Source organism: Narcine bancroftii, chromosome 4 (assembly GCF_036971445.1).
Source record: "Narcine bancroftii isolate sNarBan1 chromosome 4, sNarBan1.hap1, whole genome shotgun sequence".
Lineage (NCBI taxonomy): Eukaryota > Metazoa > Chordata > Chondrichthyes > Torpediniformes > Narcinidae > Narcine > Narcine bancroftii.
This window is the reverse complement of record NC_091472.1, coordinates 13,003,580-13,026,632: the sequence shown is the minus strand read 5'-3', so window position 1 is coordinate 13,026,632 and position 23,053 is coordinate 13,003,580. Positions and strand designations below refer to the sequence as shown.

General features: G+C 40.9%; 1 protein-coding gene across 1 annotated transcript in view; it reads right to left on the bottom strand.

Moving 5' to 3' along the window:
- Positions 1 to 1,281: 1,281 nt before the first annotated feature.
- LOC138762345 (kinesin-like protein KIF13B) overlaps positions 1,282 to 23,053 on the bottom strand; it is a 212,459-nt gene continuing 190,687 nt past the window's right edge. The window contains exons 38-41 of the mRNA XM_069936114.1: positions 13,218 to 13,351; positions 11,387 to 11,440; positions 8,386 to 9,493; positions 1,282 to 6,561 (exon numbers count right to left, since the gene is read on the bottom strand). Of these exons, the coding sequence (XP_069792215.1) occupies positions 6,260 to 6,561; positions 8,386 to 9,493; positions 11,387 to 11,440; positions 13,218 to 13,351 (1,598 nt within the window). The 3' untranslated portion in view covers positions 1,282 to 6,259. The remainder of the gene's footprint in view (positions 6,562 to 8,385; positions 9,494 to 11,386; positions 11,441 to 13,217; positions 13,352 to 23,053) is intronic.

Here is a 23,053-nt window from a genome sequence, read left to right as displayed (position 1 = left end):
ATTGTTCATATCTGTTGCATTTTGTGGTGCAAATTCACGACTGAGTACTTGGGCCTTCAAGTTAAACAGATCACTGGGAATACAGGTGCTCCCTACGTTATGAACCCCCTTTCCCCACCGAATCCGATGTAGGTGGAGATGTTAATTTCCTATATCAAACATGTTTATTCGGCGACAATAAAGCGACCCACCGATGTTATTTAAGAGCAGAGGCCAACATTTGACTCAGGTGATGGACAAGGATTTTGTGAAAGAACCAATTTTTTATCCATTTTTTTTGTCACTCACTGGTGTGGGGCAAGGCTTGGATATGACATCCCGTGTCGATTGGGTTGTCGATCTCTGTTGCTGCACTCCCTCTTACCTGAACGTTGGTCATGTAGTGTGATGCTGCCTGCCTTTGCAAGGCATTTTCTCTGCCACACAAGGCTTGTGGATTAGGAGAGGGTGTAGAAAGTGGGAGGATCAGGGTTTATGAGAGATTAGATGATGCAGCTTCAGGGAGCGGCAACTTGGTGAAAGTGGAGTACAGGCTGGGAGATTACTTTAAGGAGCTCGACCTGGCCGCTGTGGCTCCCCACAATGCAATGCACCAGAGAAAATGCCTCACAATGAAGAGGATGCACTCTGAGACGACCTCGGAGTGGAGAGCGCAGCATAAGAGGGACTTGGCTATGACTGTCGACCTCATCAACACCAACTTTATCCCACAGTATTGTGTGACCAAAAATAAAAATGGACCAGTTTGTTGTGGCTTTCACAGTTGTGTGCAGTGATGGGTGAATTTCCATAACTCAGAACAATTGTTTAAATTACCATCCTGAACGCAAAGGCTAAATATGACTACTGCAGCTACAGGCGTATCACCACCACTTCTTAGACTATAGGAAATCGGTCCAGCACCAGGGCCTGCTGAATAACGTGATTTTGAAAGGTTTCAATGTCAACTCAAGATCAAATCAGACAAGATTACTGCTGAACAGAAACAGAAATGGTTTGGAAACCCTCCAGTTGGGTCATTACACCAGCTCTGAAGGAGCAAATCTTCCAGATCACCGACCTTTCATCAGAATTACCCAAGACACGAAACTCTGCTTCTCTGTACGAATACTGCTTAGCTCATGTGATTCCACACAAGATTTCCAACATGTGCTGCACTGGATGCAAGATATGTCTGGATTTTCAACACGATTTAATACCATACAGCTCACCTCTGTCACGAGCTTTCAATCGTTAACTACTCCAAACTCCAACAGGCAGAAAATGAAGGCAGACACTTACTTGGTTCATTGAAACTTTTATTTTCAGCATGTTATACAGAATATTTAAGTATTACAACTTTTACAGGCAACAAGATGGCAAAGCACCAATTACACCGAGCCCTTAAATACCAAATTATGACATACATTAAAATTTTCAAATTCTGCTTTCTATATACAATCCCAGCAGATATACAGATTAACAAGTAGTACAGAACTCCGTAAATACTTTATCCAGTCTGCAACCAAAATAGTGTTAAACCAAAACCTTTGCCAAACTCCACGCCACTGATGAGCCTTGGAATGTAAAAGGTTTGTACATACCAAGATCCCTTCAGTAGCAGTCGTAATGTAAGTTTTTCTTTATAAGACACACAAGATCTCTGCAAAAGTCGCTGTTTCTCTGTAGAGCTGCAAACATTATAAATAAACTATTTAAATCCAGCCCGATGCACACAGGTTACTTTAGATGCGTGGAGCAGCAGAAACAGCTTGATTATTTACATCGCAGGCCTCAGATGTTACTGTGAAGAAGAATTTATATTTAAAAGGATGCTCTTAAATCTCTGAAACAGACAGTTCGAAACAAATACATGATTTCATTTACTAATCCTATTTCCAACTACACCACTCACAAGACGACCACCAGAAACCTTTCCCTGATGAACACCAAACAACCCAGCCTTGAATCAACTGCAGTAAAACACAAAAGTCTGCACACACAACTGCACGTTTTCCTTTTGATCATTGCAAATACTGATCATTTGCTGAGGTAAGTGAAACACACAAGTCTGCAGACGCTGTGAAGAAAGGCTCAGGCCTGAAACATCGGTTATACATCTTCACCTCCTATGGATGCTGCAGACCTGGTGAATTCCTTCACCATTTTCTGTCTTTAGCTGCTGAGTTACAGTTGTTTCTCAATTGATTGGCAATTTACTTATCAGTGACCTACACACACTTGTTCTACTGGCCTCAAGATCATAGTAAAGATTTTAATGTATAGGCAGAGTTTAGCTTATCAACTGAAGCTGAACTATCAACCACACAAATCAGTTAGAAGGACATCACTGGTCCAAAATTCCTCAAAGAAACCATAATTTACAGGGATTTTCCAAGATTCCACAGCAATCCAATAACTTATTACCAATTCACGTGAACATGTTTAATAAGTATAAAACCTGACACCAGAGGTTAGAACGGTACGGTGAAGTGCAGTGCTGTTACAGCGTCCGGTGTTTGTATCCGGCGCTGTCTGTAAGGAGTTAGTACGTTCTCCCCATGTCTGAGTGGGTTTCTTCCCACTGCAGAAAACGTACCAGGGGTGTAGGTTAATTGGGTGTAAATGGGGCAGCACGGGCTCGTGGGCCTGTTACCGTGCCGTGTGTCCAAATTTATAAATTTAAAGTCATCCTTACTTACAAGGAGGCAGCTCAGGCCACGGTGTGGATGCTGGTGGGCTCCATACTTGTCTTCTATACTGTCCCTGCATGTTGTTTTCAAGTGTAAGCGCTTGTTTTGTGGGGGAAAAAAAAACTAAATTGGCCAGCCAAAACCTAAAACCGTGAAAAGGATAAAAGAGTGGAGAATACTAAAGCTATGATCTCTATTAATCTCTGGCATTTGCAGACAAATGTTCTGTCATCATATTCTATTTATAAATTGTTCACTACCAAAGCATCTGGGGGGCGCGCACCCCAGCTGCACTCACAAGAGACATGCACAGCAACGTCACCTGATCAGCATCAGGAACAGTAGGAAATGGGCAGCACTTCCAACAAGCATAATACTTTATAGCAAGATCACAGTCACGTTCATCTTGCACTGTGTGCAAGCGACCAGTTCAACAAGTGGAAAGCCGGTCCCAGCAATCAAGTGTTCCATTGCTTGCTTTCATACCGCCACAAAAAAATGTTCAACAGTTGCAAAAACCTGGCTCTACGAGCTCAGTGATTTTCGTTGCATTTGTTTTTGAGAATCAACATCCAGGATGTGCTGGCCTCTGCACTTCTCAATTTGTGCTGCTGAATGCCCGTGTGGACTGAGGTCTGCACTGATTTCTTCTTGTACAATTATGAAAGGAACAATCTATCAAGAAAAAGAAAAATCCCAACAAAGCACCACTTCGCTGCCAATTGTGAGAGGACAGTTTTGAAGATAGCCCACACCTCCTATTTAATATACAAGATCAGGTTTGGTTAAACAACCTCCCTTTCTGTTAAGAGTTTATTCCCTCTTACACAGAGGATATTACGTAGAGAGATGAAAATGCAAACATGTACACATGAAGATAGTTATTTGATGCACAAACTACATCTTCAACATACCCAGCAGGAAATATTCACCAAAACGTGTTTTGTGCACCACACTCACGTCATACTCCCATTACACCCATGACATACAGCTGCCCCCAAGCCGAAACTCCCTGGTCATGTCACATGATTCATTTCAAGTTTTGCTTCCTTGAAATTAGTCCAACTGGTAACCCTCTGGATGCCAGCAGAAGTCTTAATTCTGACAAATGGTGCCTAAAGATTTAAATATCATCAAAGGGCAGCCTGAATACATCGACTCAGAATAATTCAGCCATTATCGCCCAAATAAAGCCATATCGTAGACATGATCATACATAGAGAACTTGCTTCATCTCAGTTTCGCCTTCCAAAGTCAATACAGAAACACATTTAACTCAAAATTGTTTTAAAGCCCCACCCAATAAGACTGGGAATCGGCAGACATTGCACACGAGATCACATGATGGCTGCAAGACATCCACAAGATTACCTTTTCACACTGGCTAACCAGTAGATTGGCCGTTCAGTGAACCAGTTAAGGAAGCCATTTTTGCCTTTCACTCTGGACCACTGTTAACCAGTTCTCTGTGTCCTTTCACACTCATCACAAGGCATCCCCAGTGATAGGGGTTTCTATCCTCCACCAGTGATGACTGAGTGATGTATCGAGCGATGGTGGACCTGCCCCAAATCCTGATCAATGTATTATGATTTTGTATTTAAGCAAAATTAATCGTGCCTAATTATAACATAATTAAGCTTTATGTACAGCACAGTATGAGCCCTTCAGCCCCTGTTGTGGTGCCGATCTATATAAACCTTTATGCGTTTATAAAAGACTGTGGGAAGTATAGCCGCGCAATTTATAAAAACCATGGGAAAATCCTTGCGGCAATAGCGTACAATTTATAAAGACAGTGGGAAAGAGCGATGACGGATCTGCCCTCCCAGAATTCTGTGCGGCAGAGCTGCTGCACAGAATTCTGGAAGGGCAGATCTATCACCACTCTCTCTCCCACTGTGACTTTCCCATGGTTCTTTAGAAATTAATAAAGGTTTGTATATGTCGGTAAAGTTTATAACCATATAACTGTTTACAGCGCGGACAGCTCTTCTTTTAACCTTTTGTTTCCTTCACGTTCCTGCACTCACACAAAAACGTCAGGGCCACGTCACCAATTTGACACAGGATAACTAGTGTCCCTTTCACATTGGGCTAATTGGCAGGCAGGCGATATCAGTCGCTGGGGATAATGCTACCGAGGTATCAGGCATCTGAGGATGCCTGAGTGCCGATTCAAGAGCTTTCACACTGGACCCTTAACTGGTAGATTGGCCATCAATTATTAGGACAAGGTGCCAATTTGAAATGGGCTAGTATTACAATCAATGATTGCCAACCTCAATTAACACAAAACAGATACTTTATTGTGGAATTGATTGGAGAGCAATGGGCTGTGAGTGCAAGAGAAAAGAAATTACAGTTAAAATATTAATACAAAACCCATTGGATGCTCAGACTTTAAAATCATGAAAATTATTAACTTTATTAAAAATTTGAAATCAATTTTTAAAATAATGACTCAAAGGTTCAAATGTTGGTGTTGCGACCAGCAGCAAACAAAGGCAACCTCAAGATGTTGTCCATCTCCAACCTTTAATGTCTATTTGAGTCCATTTCTACAGTCCAGCCCCAGGAACAGGAATTGCACAGCTCAAGCTAGCAATCCTTCTGTACAAATGTTCAAAGTATTTTCATTGTGCGCCATTTTTTAAATTAAAAGCAGGTTTTACACTTCTTGCAAAAAATAGATACCGCCCAGATGTTAAAAGCAGAACCTGATTTAGTGCAGCTACAGAGAGAATAGAGTGATTGGAAAATATGCTTCGAGAGGCATTGGACCTGCATTACTATGGCTGTTTAATTCCCCGTTTCTTATGAGGTAATGCGCTCATGCGCTGGTTACAAGGCAAGAAGGTATTTTGATAACTACATTCCCAGAGATAATCTGCACTTCAGGAAATTCTGGGATCCATGCTTAATCTATCAGGAGTTGGTTCCTTAGAATTCCTGTCCTCTTCAGGATCAAGAAATCTAAGCTTTCTGTGTCTAGTTACATTATTTTGAAATCCCAATCATGTATTCCATTTTTTTTTCCAGTTACTCTGTTAATACACAGGACCATTCAATGAATAAACTTTTCAGGACTGACTAGGCTGCAGCTAAAAAAATCTAAAGCAGGGACACAGAATTCAGCTCCTAATTTTCAACCTTGTATTACCCAGAGAATGGATGGTGCTTTAACAGAGACCTGACACACAAGGATCACATCAATCATCTGGTTGCACATAAAATCAAGTTCAGCAAGAATTAAATACTTTACGCAGAATCAATCTTTTCTCGTTCATCTGTCCACTTCTTTTCCAAAAAGTTAAAAGCAACAAGAAAAATTAACAGGCTTGCCTTCCAAACTCAAACATCTGCATTCATTAATCTCAAAAATGCAGTCAAATTTAATCACCTCGCATTACCACTGAAAGATAAGCAGCTGATGGAGAAAGGAAAAATACATTTGAAAGGAGAGTGGCATTAGGGAACGTGGGTCTTCGGGATCAGGGTGTGACTCACAAAAGGCACTGGGTCTGGTCATCCAGTTCTGAAACTTCACCAGCAAACTCCAAACACTGGATTCATTGGTTCATTTCTCACCAAGGCTTTTGGTCAGAGGACCAGGATTTCCTCTGCTCGCTCTTCCGAGGAGGCTTGTCACCCGGACGGAGACCTGCTCCACCCTCGGATTTGGCAAATGCGGTTAGAGCTGACAAGTTTGGATTGGACTTTGAAAAGCTGCCACTTCGCCGATTCTCGGAGGGTTGTGTCCTGAGCCCAGTGCTGCGACGTTTGGCTGAGCCCAAGGCTTTGGCCACGCGACTGGGCCTTACTAACACTCCGTATCCTGGATTACATCGGAAGTACTGCTTCCCACCGACGGAACCATCGTTCTTCCCTGAAACACAAAACACAAGATGCTTTTAACACGACACAATCAAACCCAGAACAGATCAAAGTCAAAAAAAATTCCTCCGCAGAATCAAGGAAGCCAAAGCTTGAGAGGAGAAGTGTTTGCACCACCAATCATTTTCACCCTGAGTAGCAAGTTTACTGAAAAGTTCTGAATGAACTTACTCAGGGCAAAAGTTAATCTCATGCTTCTTCATAAATCCTCAGATTCTGCCCCAGCAGATGAGCAAGATTTAACCAGCACTGTTAAATACAGTAAAAGTCCTAAAATCCAGACTGCTCAGGGATTGGCTCAGACCGTATTTTCTTTGGTAGTACTTTTAAAATTTAAGGAGAATATATGAAGAAGAGATGAACAGGTAAATTTTATTAACAAAACTTTTTTTCCATATAAAACTCAAAAGTATAAAAAAACCAAACATGCCTGCTAAATTTTTAAAGTTTGAGAAGTCCAGATTGTCAAGTGGTCCTGATTTCTGGCATCTGGACTTTTGGACTTTTACTGTACTTCAATAAAACGGCACACAAGTCAGTCACTCAGAACACGTTTCTGATTTCCCACAAGGACCCTCAAGTCGGTAAAATAACTCCCCATAAGGCATTCTAATACATTTTGCCCAAAGCAGGCAACTCGCACACTCCCTCTCCAGGAGAAAAGAACAGAGGAACAGTTCAGGAGAAAACGATCTGAACATGAAATGGTCCCAAATCTGGAGAAAAGTCGCCGTTTAATATTGTCCATTGCACGCTGAGTTGTAATTCAAATAAAAGTATCCTGCCTTCTGTCACCAAGTCTGAAGAACAACAGTCAAGCAGCATCCATGGAGAGACATGGCCAATCAACACTGGCCTCCCACCCCCACCCTATGTTTTATCCTTGCTATCTCCCCTTCACAATTTAGATCCCGGCCCAAGACATTGACAATCCATTTCCCTGTGTACAACACCAATGTACAGGTCACGCCACATCAACAGGAAGTAAAAAAGGCAGTTGATGCTTCAGGACAAAGGGTTCTGGCCTGGAACATCGACCAAGTTTTATTTCCTAGGGATGCTGTGTGACTTGCTGAGTTCCTCCACTGGACCCCAGCGTCTGCAGACTTCTTGTTCATTCTCCCTTTTTCTCCTTGGATGCTGCCTGCCGCATCTAGTTCCTCCGGGTTCTCTTTCACTCAAGATTCTAGCATCTGCAGTTGCTGTGGTCCTGAAGATAGAAGGTGTCAATCTACAGCCACAGAGGGGCATTAAAAGCACAGGATATAACTAATTTTGACACAAGGGAAGATTTAGGGGAGAAAATAAAGCAGTTCATCTGAATAGACAACATAAGCAATATATTCTGTCCCCAGCACCAATCCCACATCGATAAAGTATAACGGGCAGAAATTCAAAACAAAGCTTGATGTGTCCCACTAATTAATAAATGGATACAAAAATTACCAAGTAAAGTTGTTTGAGGGTAGATAACTATTCAATCAATGCAACTGATTAATTCTTGCCTCCATTCCTTTCAATTAGAATTAACCACATATCGACATCAAAGTTTTATGGATTGTATCACTGGCAAACATAAATATAAATAAAACACAGAAACTAAGAACCACTGTCTAGAAGCAGAGAAAGGAAAATTAAAAATTAGAACCATGTGCGTACTATCCTGTGGGAACAACTCAACGTGTTTTTACCCAAATGAAAATTAGAAGGATTGAAATTAAGCTGTAAGCTAAAGTGGGAGGTATATTTCAAACACTGAAAGGGACTCTCTTTTAACAAAAAATAAAACCAACCAAAACTTTTCTCGGTCTCTTACCTGCTGGGACGTCCAGCTCAACTCCAATCCAAATTCCATCAGCAAATTCTGTGGGTCCTATGTACCTGACGGTACCAATCTTGTTTGTACCAACTGTGACATACTCCCCATCTTTCAGCCACTCGGGGACCATTTCAACAGCTTCCTCAGAATCGGAAACAACTTCAAGTTTTTCGCCTGATAGCTCACAGCCGTCCTCCCTGGCACTTGCACTTTTTGAACCGCTGTCTGTCTCCAAAGCACCAGCTGTGGTAGAGCTCAAGACCTTAGGCGGCCATGGCTCTGCCAGCGCCGGTTTGCCTTCATGGGCACCTTCACGGCCTTGGCAAGTGTTTTCATCACTCAAGATGCCAGTGAAGGATTTCAGCTCGGATGTTCTGACTCGTTGGATTTTGAAGGGGTTGGAAACAGCAGGTTTGGGCTCTGTTGATTTTACCTTGGGGTGCGAGTTGGATAAGGTTGAGACTGGCTTCTGCACCGGTGGAACATCTTTCAACTTGTCAGCTTGGGGGGGATGCAGTAGGGGCACTTGGTTGGGTGAAAGAGCACTGTCGGCTTCAGTCAACTGTACTTCACTTGTGTCCACGGTAGATAAACTGTTTTTAGTGTCAACTGAGGTCATAGATTCCTCAGGCTTTAGTGACTCTCTGTGAAAGCTTCCACAATCCTTTCCAACATCCACATTTTGGCTTTGCAGTCCAGTTTGACTGGAGATCTGAGGAGCAGCACACCTTGGTTCTACATCCTGAGTTCTATTGTCCGTGTGTCCACCCGGACAGGAATTCATTTCCATCTGCACTGAGCTCTCATCGCTCGCCATTTTCTGATTCCTCGGCTGGGCGGAAGATTCCGGGTCCGTGGTCACCTGTTCAGATAGGTGTGAGTTGATGTCATTGCTGCTTGTCACGCAGGTCTCAGAGAGGGTTGCCGTGGAAACGCTGTGGGAGAAGTAACCACTTGAGGCTTCACTGGAAGGACTTTGAGGGTCTTCATTAGGCTTGTGGGCTGACGCGTCGGCAGTCTCAATCTTGGAAGGTAGGCTTCGAGTGTTTGTGGGGTGGATAGGTTTTATCATCAGTGAGCTGCAAGGTACCTTCTCTTCTGGAGCCTGATGGAAATGTACAGAAACACCATGTTTTCGCAAGGTGATAGCCGAGCTCAATCCCTTCTAAACCCATGGACATTTGTACTTTGTGTTCAGTGCACGGAGATACCTAGGATTCTAACACCTTTATAACATCTGGTATATGGCTCTTCACCCTCCGTGTTAGAGGAAGATGCATCGGGGGAGGGAGGGAGGGAGCGTGGAGGAGAATCTCCAAACTGACATCAAACCTATCTTTTGGAAAACATGGGTTTGCTCGGTCAGTCCTTAACAAGCTAAAGGCATAAATTCAAGTTATTTTTCAAAAGCAATTGTAAAGATATACATGTAATTACTGTATATAATACGGACAACAAAGGTTGCTCAGAAATTTCTTTTCAAATGCACGCATGGTTATAATGCCCAATTACAACATCAAGATCACCATTATATAGATTAAAACACATTCTTGGATGACATTTAATTCAAAATGCAAAAGGAAAGAAATTGTTGATGTTGTCCATTCCGTCTTTGGTTTTGCACCACTTCTCAGACTCTATCCCAGCCAACAAGCTCAGCCTGATTTTTAAGTACAGTTTGTCATTCAGTGTCATCTTTGTCTCTCCATCCTCAAAAGTTTCCTTAAAATAAAAACATCTCTCTTGGGTGGCAGAGTGGATCCTCATTTCAATTCTTTCTGCACCAAACCGACACAAACTTGTCAACCCTCTAACCCAGTCATTCTCAACACAGGCCACAGCACATTTAAGTTGGGGGCCCACCAATTGAAATCGTAAAATTTTTGTTACGATTTTATGTTGTCACTAGGGAGAAGAGAATGGAAGAAGTCAACTAAGGTTGACTACTTCGCAGGGAAGGGGACCCATAAACTTTGAGCAGAATCCTAAGGGAGCCATAACCAAAAAAAATTGGCAACTCCATCATTTCCTCAGCTTTGATCAATACCTGTGATTGTATGCACAGAGACAGTGGTGACGATTATGTTATGTTCTATAGTGTATTTAGATGAGTCTTAAAGGAGATAAATTGTGGCAAGTTTTTTTAGTGTAGGTCACATACAAACACTTCAGAACAGATCTCATTTAAAATGCCAGAGCTCTGCTCAAGCAGACAGTCCAGGTTCTGGGTGCCTTTGCAAAAACTTTGAAGAATGCCTATAGGACTTCACAAGAAGGTGTAAATTGGACATGCTGTGGAGTAAACCACATGACCCTCTTAGAAAAGCCAACTGCACTCAGACAGACTGCGGCTACGGATTTAATCTTCCGAGTTCGTTCATCTGTTACTTTCCAAAACAATAATCCATTACTCCACAGCATGTCCAATGAACACCTTCTTGTGAAGTCCTATAGGCATTCTTCAAAGTGTTTGCAAAGGCACTCGGAGCCTGGACTGTCTGGCTTGAGCAGAGCTCTGGCATTTTAAATGAGATCTGTTTTGAAGTGTTTGTGTGTGACCTACACTAAAAACCCCCACACAATTTATCTCCTTTAAAACACACCCATATACAATATAGAACATAACATAATTCATCACACGAGGCATTGTTCTATATCATTTATTTTTAAATTTAATTGTTATTAATCTAGACATACATCATGGTAACAGGCCCTTCTGGCCCACAAGCCGATAGTGCCTTAAATACCCCAATTTACCTACAAACCCTGCACATTTTCAAGGGTGGGAGGAAACCGGAGAACCCAGAAGAAACCCACGCAGACGAGGAGAATTGGAACCTGGGTCAATGGTGCTGTAATAACGTTGCACTAATGGCTACGCCAACCATGCTGCCCTAACCATGCCTCAGGTTTCATAAATTAATGCAGGTACAATAATCATCAAGGATATTTACAGGCAACACGTTGTGGCACGGAGCCATTTTAGTTTGATACTTACATCTTTGTTCTGTTTAACATCACGGCTGGCAGAATCTATGATTTGGGGAACAGTCTATGGAAAGAAACAATGAATTATCCTCAGTTATCATCACCCAATAAGGCTCATAAGCCAAGATTTAAAACAGGGCCATTGGTTTCTTATAAATTCTTGCATCATACATCAACACAATATTCACAGCTGGCAGTGTAGTGCAAAAAATGTGTTTCAATGGCATAGACAGACCTTTGGAAGTCCTGGAGCAGTGTTACAGTGAGGGAACTACAAGGAGCTTCAAAAGCCTGACAACTGTAAGAAAAAATTGTTGTGGGCAACACGGGTAACATAGGGCGGCACGGGTAGCGCAACGCTGTTACAGCGCTAGCGACCGAGATTAGACTCTGGCTCTGTCTGTAAGGAATTCGTAAGTTCTCACTGTGTCTGTGTGGGTTTCCTCCAGGGGCTCTGATTTTTCCCACTGCTATGGGCCCAGAGGACCCCAAAACCCAGCAGCAATAGAAACTCACCAAGACAAATGGTTACTTAAACAAAGGTTGATTTCAATTATCTTTAAACATCAAAACAGGTTCAAACTTTAACTTATTACTATTAACTGAACTTATTTCCCTTCTAATTCTAAGCGCACGTGTATGTAATGTGTATCTGTTCAGGGAAGTTCTTTGATTCACAGTCCAATCTCACTTCTCACTCCTCCAAGTTCACCAGAATCAGGCAAGTCTTATACTGTGCACAGAATTTAACATTTATGAATTTCACCAGTCTTTGGTGCTTAAGAGGTAAATGGTTACCGCTCAGGAAGGTTCTTACTGATTTCAGGGAGAGATTTGTTGCTTATTGGATCCCCACAACTGATTCTCTCTGATCAGTCACTTCGGTGTCTTGCTGAAGAAACTTGCCCCATCATTAGGTTTTCCAAATGTTAACATCTTCTTCCAGGACACCGCAGAGTTCCTCTTGTTTCCCTTATTTCAGGAGAAATACTCTAGCCAGTCATTTCCTCTTGTAAGGACTAGAAGGGTTTTCAACAGGCTGAACTCAGAACTCAACCCGTTTTCAGAAATGGGTTTTAACAAGCTTTTCAGCTTGACATATTTCAGCCTCCAAAAGCCACTGCAGAACTCAGTTCTCTCTCTCTCTCTCTTTCTTAGAGAGAGCCTGCTTGCACTTTTTTTTCTCTCTCTCTGCTTGCAAAACCACATGAATCCTCTTAGAACAGCAAACTGCAACCAGACAGTTTCTGCATGGGTATCTGTTGCTTTAGTCCATTTACTCCACAGCATCAGTCCAATTAACACCTACTTGTGAAGTCTCCATGGGCACTCTTCAAAGTTTCTGCAAAGTCACTCTGGACATGAAGTCTCTACTTATGCATAGCTCTTACATTTTAAATGAGATGTCTTTTGTGAAGTGTTACTCTGTTTGTGAAGTGACCTACACTAAACCCCCACAATCTATCTCTTGTAAAAACATTTATATATAATATAAAATATAATATACCCCGTAACACACACCATTAAAAAAACGTACGGGGGTTATAGGTTAATTGGGCTCATGGGCCTGATACCATGTTGCATGTTTTTTAAAAAATTTAAATAAAAAAAATTTGAACTGAGAGGTCCCATTTCTGTGCTGTGTAACTCTAACAGCATTTCTCTCTCCACTGATGCTGCCTGACCTGTTTTGACTATCTCCCAAATCAACTCCTTCAGCAGAGCATGACTTAAGTCGTTATTGTATCTGACCCCCCCCCCCCCACCCTCACGTCTAAAGAAACCAAAATAAAAGCAAGTAGAAAGAACATTACAGAATCCACATAATTCCGATTCCTCACCTGACTTGATGGAGAAGCAGACATTCTCTTCTGCTCATCCAGTGCAGGGAACAGTAATTTTAAAAATTTGGGCATCTGAGGTACAAAGGCCTTCACTGGGTTCAAGTAAGAAGTTGCTAGCTCTGAGAACGAGTCTGAGAAAAGATGACAAGACCGAAAGGTGACAATAAACTCCATTATTTCCTCTACTTCTCCCTGTAACCAGGAGAGATTTCTCTACAACCACCACCATACCACATTCATCAAAAGATCCAACCAAAATTAAACCACCTTCTCCCAATATCTATTTTAAGATTCCATCGTCCCTGCACACACCCTACGCAAACATTGGCCCAGATCCAAATCGACCATTATTTCTGTGCGGATCCAGGGTTTCTGGGATATCAGTTTTAAGTCCAACAGAAACATGCACATTTCAGTGAAACACTAAGACTGTAAATTCTGGAATCTTGAGGAAAGAGAAGCTGGAGGGACATCCATGGAGAGAAATAGTCAGTCTAAGTTTCAAGTCGGAACCCTGTATTAGTCTTATTGATTGACCATTTCTCTCCCTGGGTGTTGCCTGGCCCATTCAGTCCCTCCAGCTTCTAAGTTGTATGCACATTTGAGTGTTACGTGTCTAACTCTGCTTCAGAAGTGGGCAGCACTGTTAGTGCAGGGCTGCACGGTGAGCATAGCAGCTAGTGCAACGGTACTGCAGTACCAGCGAATCCGGGTTCAAATACGGCACTGCCTGTAAGGAGCTCGTACACTCTCCCTGTGTCTGTGTGGGTTTTCTGTTTTCTTCCCACATTTCAAAGACGAAAGGGGTTGGAAGGTTAATTGGGGTATTTCAACAGCATGGGCTCGAGGGCCAGAAGGGCCTGGTATTGCATTAATTTTTTTTTTAAATTTAATTATTCCAGGAACGCACAAGGTGAAATACTTCAGTACTGACCAGATTTCTCTCCAGAAAATCATATTGAAACTGCAGCATTATTAAAGCTGGGTTAGAAGAAATACAGTGATGGAACTTTTAAAAAGTTATACAACATTGAGATATTCTGCAGGATGCTTTTCAAAGATGTCATGATATGATTGGCATTGTAGTTCTCTTTTAAAGTATATATTTTCCCAATCCTCAGCAAAATCATCACCCCAAACAAACATTGCACAGAATGCACATTTAGATACTATTGCTTCCTGGAATATTTGCAGTGTTAGAGGACCCACTTGGGTTACGAGCAAACCTTCTGATTCTTTGATTAGCGCTAATGCACAAAAACTTCACATCGGCAGCAAAGTGAACTTCTTCGAAACAAGTCTGGAGGTTTGGAAATTTCATTTGAGGACTGAAAGCAAAATGATGATCACAGGGTAAAGATAGGTCAATTTACCACATACAAATAGCAAACGACTTTACTAAGAACACACAGGAAAAAGGTGGAGCAAACAAACAGCAACTTCTAGCTTGAGTTTGCTGCAATCTGTACAGAAAGCAAATTTGGGTTGGCACCAGAAAATGGTTGGAATTCCTTACCAGATCACAGATTCCATCACAGTGCCATTGGGGAGAAATGACATGTTGTTCCAATACATCACAGTATTGGATCCAGCGAGGCACAGGAATGTTCGAGTTTTAAAAACAGACGATTGGTTCGGGGTTATTCAGCAAGGGACACAGCTCCTAAAACCTCAGACTTTTCACAACGTACAAGACACAAGTCAGGAGCATTATGCAATCCACTTGAATGACACTCTTCCTACTATTTTAAACCGTTATTCACTCTAACCTCGGAGCACTAGGACTACAGAGATCACATTTATCTCATCCAGGCTGTTTTTAAAATCTTAGAGCAGTATTCTAAACCACCAAGGGGGCAAGAGCAGCAGACCCATGGAAGCACCATTATGCCTTTTGGATCTCTCATGACTCCAGATCAATAAACTAGCTTAAATCCGATAGTTGAGAGGCAGACATCTTCTACACTGGTAATCAAAGAAAGGCGATGGGAATTGCTGAATCTTTTACCATGCAAATACATACGTTAGGGCCATTATTTGTGTAGAGCAACCCAGATCTTCTTCAACACTGAAGTAGTAATTCGATCTATGAAGAAAATCTAGATACACATTGAGTGAAATATGCTCTCCAAAGTATTGGATTATCACTGGGCTTATCTCTAAACATGATGCACAACAGGTCAGAACAAGATTTAGTTAGCTGCTCTATGTTCTTTAGGTTTTAAACCAGTGTTAATGGCTCGAATACCGAAAAGTTGTGATGCATAGACTTTAATCAACTATCTATTGAAAGTTCAAGGGTGAAACAGATTTTCAGGGGCTTTGGACATAATATAGTGGTAGTTTGAATAAACAGTTTGCTTTTGTAAATACAGATGACAGGAAGCAATGGTTTGCAACAAAGATGGAAAGAGGTGCAATTTAATCCCTTTTAGTCAGATTAGCTAAAGGCAGGGTCCGCAGAATACATCATAAAGTGCAATCAAAGAGGAAACAGTGAGAAGCTGCAGAAATGGTCCATCTTTCAGATTGAGAACCTCAATAATGGGTCCTGACCCAAATTGTTAACTGAGTCTCAAAACAAGGTCTGGACCAAAATCATAGGCTGACCGTGTCTACCCACAGATCTGCCTGACCTGCTTCTCATTGTTCACTCAGCATTGGCAATTTTTGACAACCAGAAGAGCTTGAAGCGTATCATTTGACTGGAAAATGCTGACATGTGATCAGAAGTGAGCCGATGAGAAAAAGATTAAAAGGAACAGTGGCCACGCAACGAGACTGAGCAGACGTGCTTTGGCTGAGCTCTCTGTGAAGTTTTTAAAAGACTGCTCCAAAGAAATTTTTTGAGTTTTTCTTTCACAAAAGTTTACTTAAATTGATAACTAACAAAGGTGGCTGGAAAATAAATTGAAACCAAAGTCGGAAGAAGCTCCAAGTTCACCTGTGACATTGTCTTGATAGTCCGAAGGGAGCTGTATCAAGTTCCTCAACTGCAGGAATTTCTGCTTGAGAATTACAGGCCATCCTATCAGGATGCAAGCCTTAGGAACACGGTTTGAAAAAGTTGAAGGAGTGATGATAGATTTAGTGGACTTGATCAAAAACATTTAATGGAACGAATGAACAGAGCTGAAAGAGTCTTAGGAAAGCACAGTAAGAAATTGGAAGAACTGCATGACCAAACAAAACAGTGGATGACTGATAAACAAATGCTCCTTGATAAGATTGATCATATGGAGAACATTAGCAGATGAAATAATATATGAATAATTGGTTTAAAAGAAGGTTCGGAAGGAAGGGATGCTGTTAAGTTCTTTGAATCCTGGATTTCTGATGTACATCATGCTGAATCACTCGGCGGACAAGAGAGAGCCCATCGAACCTTCGGACCTAGAAGAAATGAGGATACGCAAACTTAACCAGTCCCTGTGAGACTGTTGAGCTTCAGGGACTGAGAATTGATCTTAAGAGCAGCATTTGAGTACTCTAAACAAATAATCCCCTGTTGAAATGGGATGGACAAGAGGTCATGTTTTCCAAGATTTCAGCCCAGTGACTGTACAGAAAAGAATTTGACAAGGTCAAGCAGCTGCTCCGGGTGAAGAACCTTTGGTACTCCATGGTTTATCCAGCGATTTTATGAGTGGAGGTGTTGGAAGGCAACCAGTGGTTTTTCAAGACAAAGCTAGAGGCAGAAGAATTTATTTGTGGACTTTTAAGAAGAAAAATTATTTTGGAAGAGAACTTTATGAAGATTTTATTTTTGTGGACTAAATAAAGATATACTGGTATATTTTTTTTGGAGTCATATTTATTAGGTAATGTTAATCTTTCTTAATGATACTTTGCGGAGAGCTCAGGGAAATGTTGAATAAAATAACAGCAGGTTGTAGACTCGAGTCTGGGGGGGGGGCGGGGGTAATGGCATCAAGGGGGAAGTTTGTTTTAAAAATGGTGCTTTAGGGTGGAGTTCTTCTTCTTCTTCATCTCTGGAGGATTCCGCGTGCTTTTTCACAGGCTTCCAGAGTTTCTTATTTACATCACCATCAGAGCAGGGGCTTTGCACTTTTTTTTCAAAAGGGAAAAGATCATGAGATTGTTTAATTGTTTATTGTATCTGTATTACTGTGCAATATTTGTCTGTAAATCAATTTGGATATGTTGAAGTTTATAAGTTTTAACGTTAATGGTTTTAACGGGTTTCAAGAGAAAGAAGGTTTTGGCTAAAGGCAGGTGTGGTCTTTTTACTGGAAACACATCTTGTAAGTTGAAACATGACAAGGTAAAAAGAGGATGGATGGGTGGGACAGGTTTTCTCTTCATTGTTCAATTCTAAGGCAAGAGGGGTTAGAAATTTAATAAATAAAAATGTTCCTGTTATTGTAGAGAATATATCAAAAGACCAAGTGGATAGATAATGTGAAGGTAAATTGTAAGATTTATTCTGAATCATGAACTTTTATGAATATTTATGCACCAAACTATGATGACAAAACCTTTATGAAGGATATATTTTTGAAAGCCACTGAGAGGTGACAAAATATTTCAAAAAGAGGAGATTTTAATTTCTTTATGGATCCGATATTTTTCTTACAGATTTATCCGATAACTAGGGCCAAGGCTGCTAAAATGACATTATTTTACATGAAGGATCTAAATTTGATGGATATTTGGAGGCAGCTTAACCCAACGGAGAGAGACTATTCTTTCTACTCAAGAGTACATGATTCACAAACAAGAATCAATTTATTTACTGTTGGCTGGACTAAAATGTAGAGTGATTTAAATAAAGTCAAAATTTTTATCAAGACTACTTTCTGATCACTCACCACTTACAGTGACCATTTCAATAATGGAGAAACAGGAAGGTGTTTACAGATGGCGTTTGAACCCTATAATATTAAAGCGGGAGGATTTTAAACAATTTATTAAACAACAAATAGAATTTTTTTGCAAAACAAACCTGGTTCAACAGATAATAGCTTTTTAATATATGATACAATGAAGGTTTTTTTGAGAGATCAAATTATTTCATTTATGAAAAATGTGAAGAGGGAATATAATGTAGAATTAAATAATTTGGAAAGAGATATTGGAACTAGAAAAAAAGACTATCAGAGAACAGGTGAAAAGGATAAATGTAAAACAATGGAAAACAAAAAAAAGTTATATATAACCATATAACCATTTATGGAGCGGAAACAGGCCATGTCGGCCTTTCGAGTCTGCACCAGTTCACTAGAACAACTCCACTAGCTCAAACCTCCCATTCACTGCCAATAACCCTCCAACCCCCTCACCTCCACATACACATCCAACCTTCTCTTAAATGACAGAAGGGACCCTGCCGCAACTATCTCATTCGGAAGTTCATTCCATTCTGCCACCACTCGCTGAGTGAAAAAGCCACCTCTAATATTTCTCCTAAAATGTTTCCCCCTTACCCTTAACTCATGGCTTCTTGTTCCAACCTTCCCTGTCCTCAGGGGAAAGAGTCTGTTTATGTCTACTCTATCTATTCCTTTCATAATTTTAAATATCTCTATCAAGTCCCTTCTGTTGTCTTCGTTCCAATGAATAAAGTCCCAGTCTCCTTAATCTCTCCCTGTAATCCTGATGCTGTAAGCCAGGCAACATCCTTGTAAACCACTGCACCCTCTCCACCTTATCTATATCCTTGCTATAATATGGAGACCAGAACTGAGCACAATACTCCAAACCTGGCCTCACCAATGCCTTAACCAGCTGCAGCATCACCTCCCAGCTCCTATACTCTATACTATGATTTATGAAGGCCAGCATTCTTAACCACACTGTCTACATGGGAAACCACCTTCAGTGAACTCTGTCCCATAACCCCCAGGTCCCTTTGCTCCTCTGCAAGCCTCAATGTCCTCCCCTTAACTATGTATGTCCTATTCTGGTTATTTTTACTGAAATGCAACACCTCGCACTTGTCTACGTTGAATTCCATCTACCATCTTTCAGCCCACTCTTCCAAACAAATCAAATCCTTCTGTAATCCAAGAAAATCTACCTCACTATCCACCACTCCCCCTATTTTTGTATCATCCGCATATTTGCTTACCCAGTTAACCACACCCTCCTCTAAATCATTAATATAAATGATAAACAACAAGGGACTCAGCACTGATCCCTGAGGCACCCCGCTTGTCACAGGCTTCCAACCGGACATACAGCTGTCCACCATGACTCTCTGCTGTCTATCTCCCAGCCACCTCTGAACCCATGTCACAATCTCTCTACTAATTCCTAGTGACTGAACCTTCCTTATTAACTTTCTATGCGGAACTTTATCAAAAGCCTTACTAAAATCCAAATAGATCACATCAACCGCTCTACCTTCGTCCACCTTTTTTGTTACTTCCTCAAAAAACTCAACAAGGTTCGTCAAACATGACTTTCCTTTTATAAACCCATGCTGGGTGACCCTAATCAATCCCTGTCTATCCAGATGTGCATACATACTATCTTGAAGAATACCCTCCATAACCTTCCCCACCACCGAAGTCAAACTTACTGGCCAATAATTACTTGGCCTACACCTACTGCCTTTTATGAACAACGGAACAACATTTGCAATCCTCCAATCCTGTGGTACCACCCCCTCCTCCAGTGATCTTTGAAAAATCACTGTCAGAACCCCCGCTATTTGTTCCCTGACCTCCCTTAAAGTCCTGGGAAAAATCCCCTCAGGACCAGGAGACTTATCCACCTTAATTGACCCTAGAAGCTCCAAACTCTTGCTTTACTAATCCCTATCCTTTCCATAAATAACCCTTTGCCTCTCTTATCTCGTATAGCCCAATGTCCCTTTCCCTCGTGAATCCGGATGAGAAAAAAATTGTTCAATATTTCTCCCATCTCATACGGTTCCTGACATAGTTCACCGGTCCCATATCCAGTGGATCTGTTCTATCCTTAACCTTCCTTTTACTTTTCACATATCTGTAAAAACCCTTAGGATTCACCTTCGCCTTATTAGCTATGGACTCCTCATACCTTATTTTTGCCTTTCTAATTTCCCTCTGAAGGTTCTTCCTGCAATCTAAGTAACAACCATACATCTCCTCAATCCCTTATTTTTTATATTTGGTATAGGCCTCCCTCTTGTCCCGAACCAACTTCTTAATTTCACCAGAAAGCCAAGGCTCCCTCAAACCTTTAGTCTTCCCCTTCGGCCTGACTGGAACATAAAGATCCTGTACTCTCAAAATCTCACCCCTAAATTCCCCCAAAATTTCCTCTACATCCTTTCCGGCAAAAAGATCAGCCCAGCCCACACAACTCTCTGCAAATTCCTTCTCATTTCTCCAAATCTGGCCTTCCCCCACTCGAAGACCTTCAACCTCGTACCCAACCTATCCCTTTTCATCATTAAGCTAAAGCTAATGGACCCATGATCACTGGATCTGAAGTTCTCTCCAACGCTTACCTCTGTTACCTGCTCCACTGCATTCCCAAACAACAAATCTAACACTGCTCCCCCTCTAGTTGGTGTCTCAACATATTGCTGCAAAAAGCAATCCTGAACACAATGCATAAATACTAAGCCATCCTGCCCTTTTACTGACAGCGTTTCCCAATCTATGTTTGGAAAATTGAAATCCCCAAACAACACCACCCTATTTCTCCTGCACATTTCACCTATTTCTCTGAACATTTGCTCTTCTAGTTCCCTTTCCCCATTTGGAGGCCTATAATATACCCCATAATAGTAACCTCATCCTTCTTATTTTTCAGCTCTATCCACGCTGCCTCCCTTGACGAGCCCTCCAGTCTACCTTGCCTCAGCACTGCAGTAATATCCTCCCTGACAAGTAATGCCACACCTCCCCCTCTTAATCCACCAACTCTGTCACATCTAAAGCAGCGAAATCCTGGAACATTCAACTGCCAGTCACAACCTTCCTTCAACCACATCTCGCTAATGGCCACAGCATCATAATGCCACATGTCAATCCACACCTTTAGCTCACCCAGCTTCCTTACTATACTCCTCGCATTAAAATAAATATATCTCAGGAATCTCCTACATCCTACCTTCTGTATATCCTCCTCTCTTCCATTCTCACAATTTTCACTTCAACATATTTTTACTACTTCCTGCTTTTCCTCCCTCAAATATTACCTTAAAAACGCATAGAGTGGGAAAAAAGAATACTTAAGACAAGGCAGAAATATTATGAAATGGGGAAAACATGCTCTCAAGGTGCTGGTATGGCAATTAAAGACAGAAGAGTCAGCAAGGGTGATAAATGCAATACAGAAATAAATAAATGAGTCTTTCAGCAATACTACACTGTGCTTTATAAATCGGATATACCAGAGGATGAAAACAAAATACGTGAATTCATAGAAGGGGTTGAACTTTCTAGATTGGATGAAAATGCTAGAAATGACCTGGATGCCTCTTCTACAAGGGAAGAGATTGAGAAAGCATTGAGTATGCTGCAGGCTAACAAGTCTCCAGGAGAGGATGGGTTTCCACCTGAGATCTATAAAGAATTTTAAAATATGTTAATACCATTACTGATGGATGCATTGGATCAAATGGTGAAGGCACAGACACTTCTGGAACAGTTTTCAACAAAGATAATTACAGTATTACACAAAAAGAATAGAAATCCATTAAAAACATCATCATATAGACCAATTTTTCTTCTTAATGCTGACTGTAAAACTGTAGCAAAGGCATTAGCCAAAAGACTGGGGCAATATCTACCAAAATCCCTAACCCTAATGTACATCCACAGCAGGTGGGATTTGTAAAGGGTAGACATTCAGAGAATAATCTAGCCAGACTATTTAACATAATACACATGCCAAAACTTGGGCATAATCCAAGTATAACAGTTTCTATAGATGCAGAAAAGGCATTCGATCGATTAGAATGGCCATTTGTTTAAAACATTGGAGAAATTTGGTATAGGAAGAGGATTTATTAATTGGATTAAGGCACAGTCCACAGCCAAAGATAATGATGAATAGTCAAATGTCGATGGTATTCTCTTTGCGTAGATAAGGATGCCCTCTGTCTCCAGCATTGTTTCTAATGACAATTGAACCTCTGACTGAAATTATTAGAAGAGATTCTGAGATTAAGGGGTTTGTGGTCGGACAAGGTGAGCACAAAATGAGTCTATTTGCGGAAGATGTTTATTATTGTATTTGTCAGATTAAGAAGGGACCTTGGAAAAGTTACAGGAGACTCTCAGAAAATATGGTAGAGTGTCTGGTTACAAGGTTTACATGGACAAAAGTGAAATAATGCCCTTAACAAACCATGATTACTAAAGATATAAAAGAGACAGTAGGTTTAAATGGAAATCAGATGGGATTAAATATCTGGGAGTAGTAACAGACAACAATTTACAAAATCTGCATAAGCTTAATTATGTTCCCCTGCTTAGTAAAATAGAACAGGATTTGCAAAAATGGAAGGACTTTGATGATAACATTAATAGGAAGAGTAAAATGTGTAAAATTGTTCCAATCACTAACTATAGCTTCACCTAAGAACTTTTTCAAATTGTTAAACAATCAAGTAATACAATTGCTATGGAATAACAAAGTGCCCAGAATTGCGTTGGAAAAACTAAACTAGGATTATAAATTAAGAGGACTGAGACTTCCAGATTTAAAAAAATATTGACTGACTACACAAGCAAGATTTTTTAGCATCCTTTTTTGAAGAGAATTCACAAAACTGGGTTTGTATGGGGGCTACATTCTATGAATGAAGAAACAGCTAAAGACTTTATTTATAAATGGAGCATTAAATCAATAAAAAGGAAGACAAGTAACCC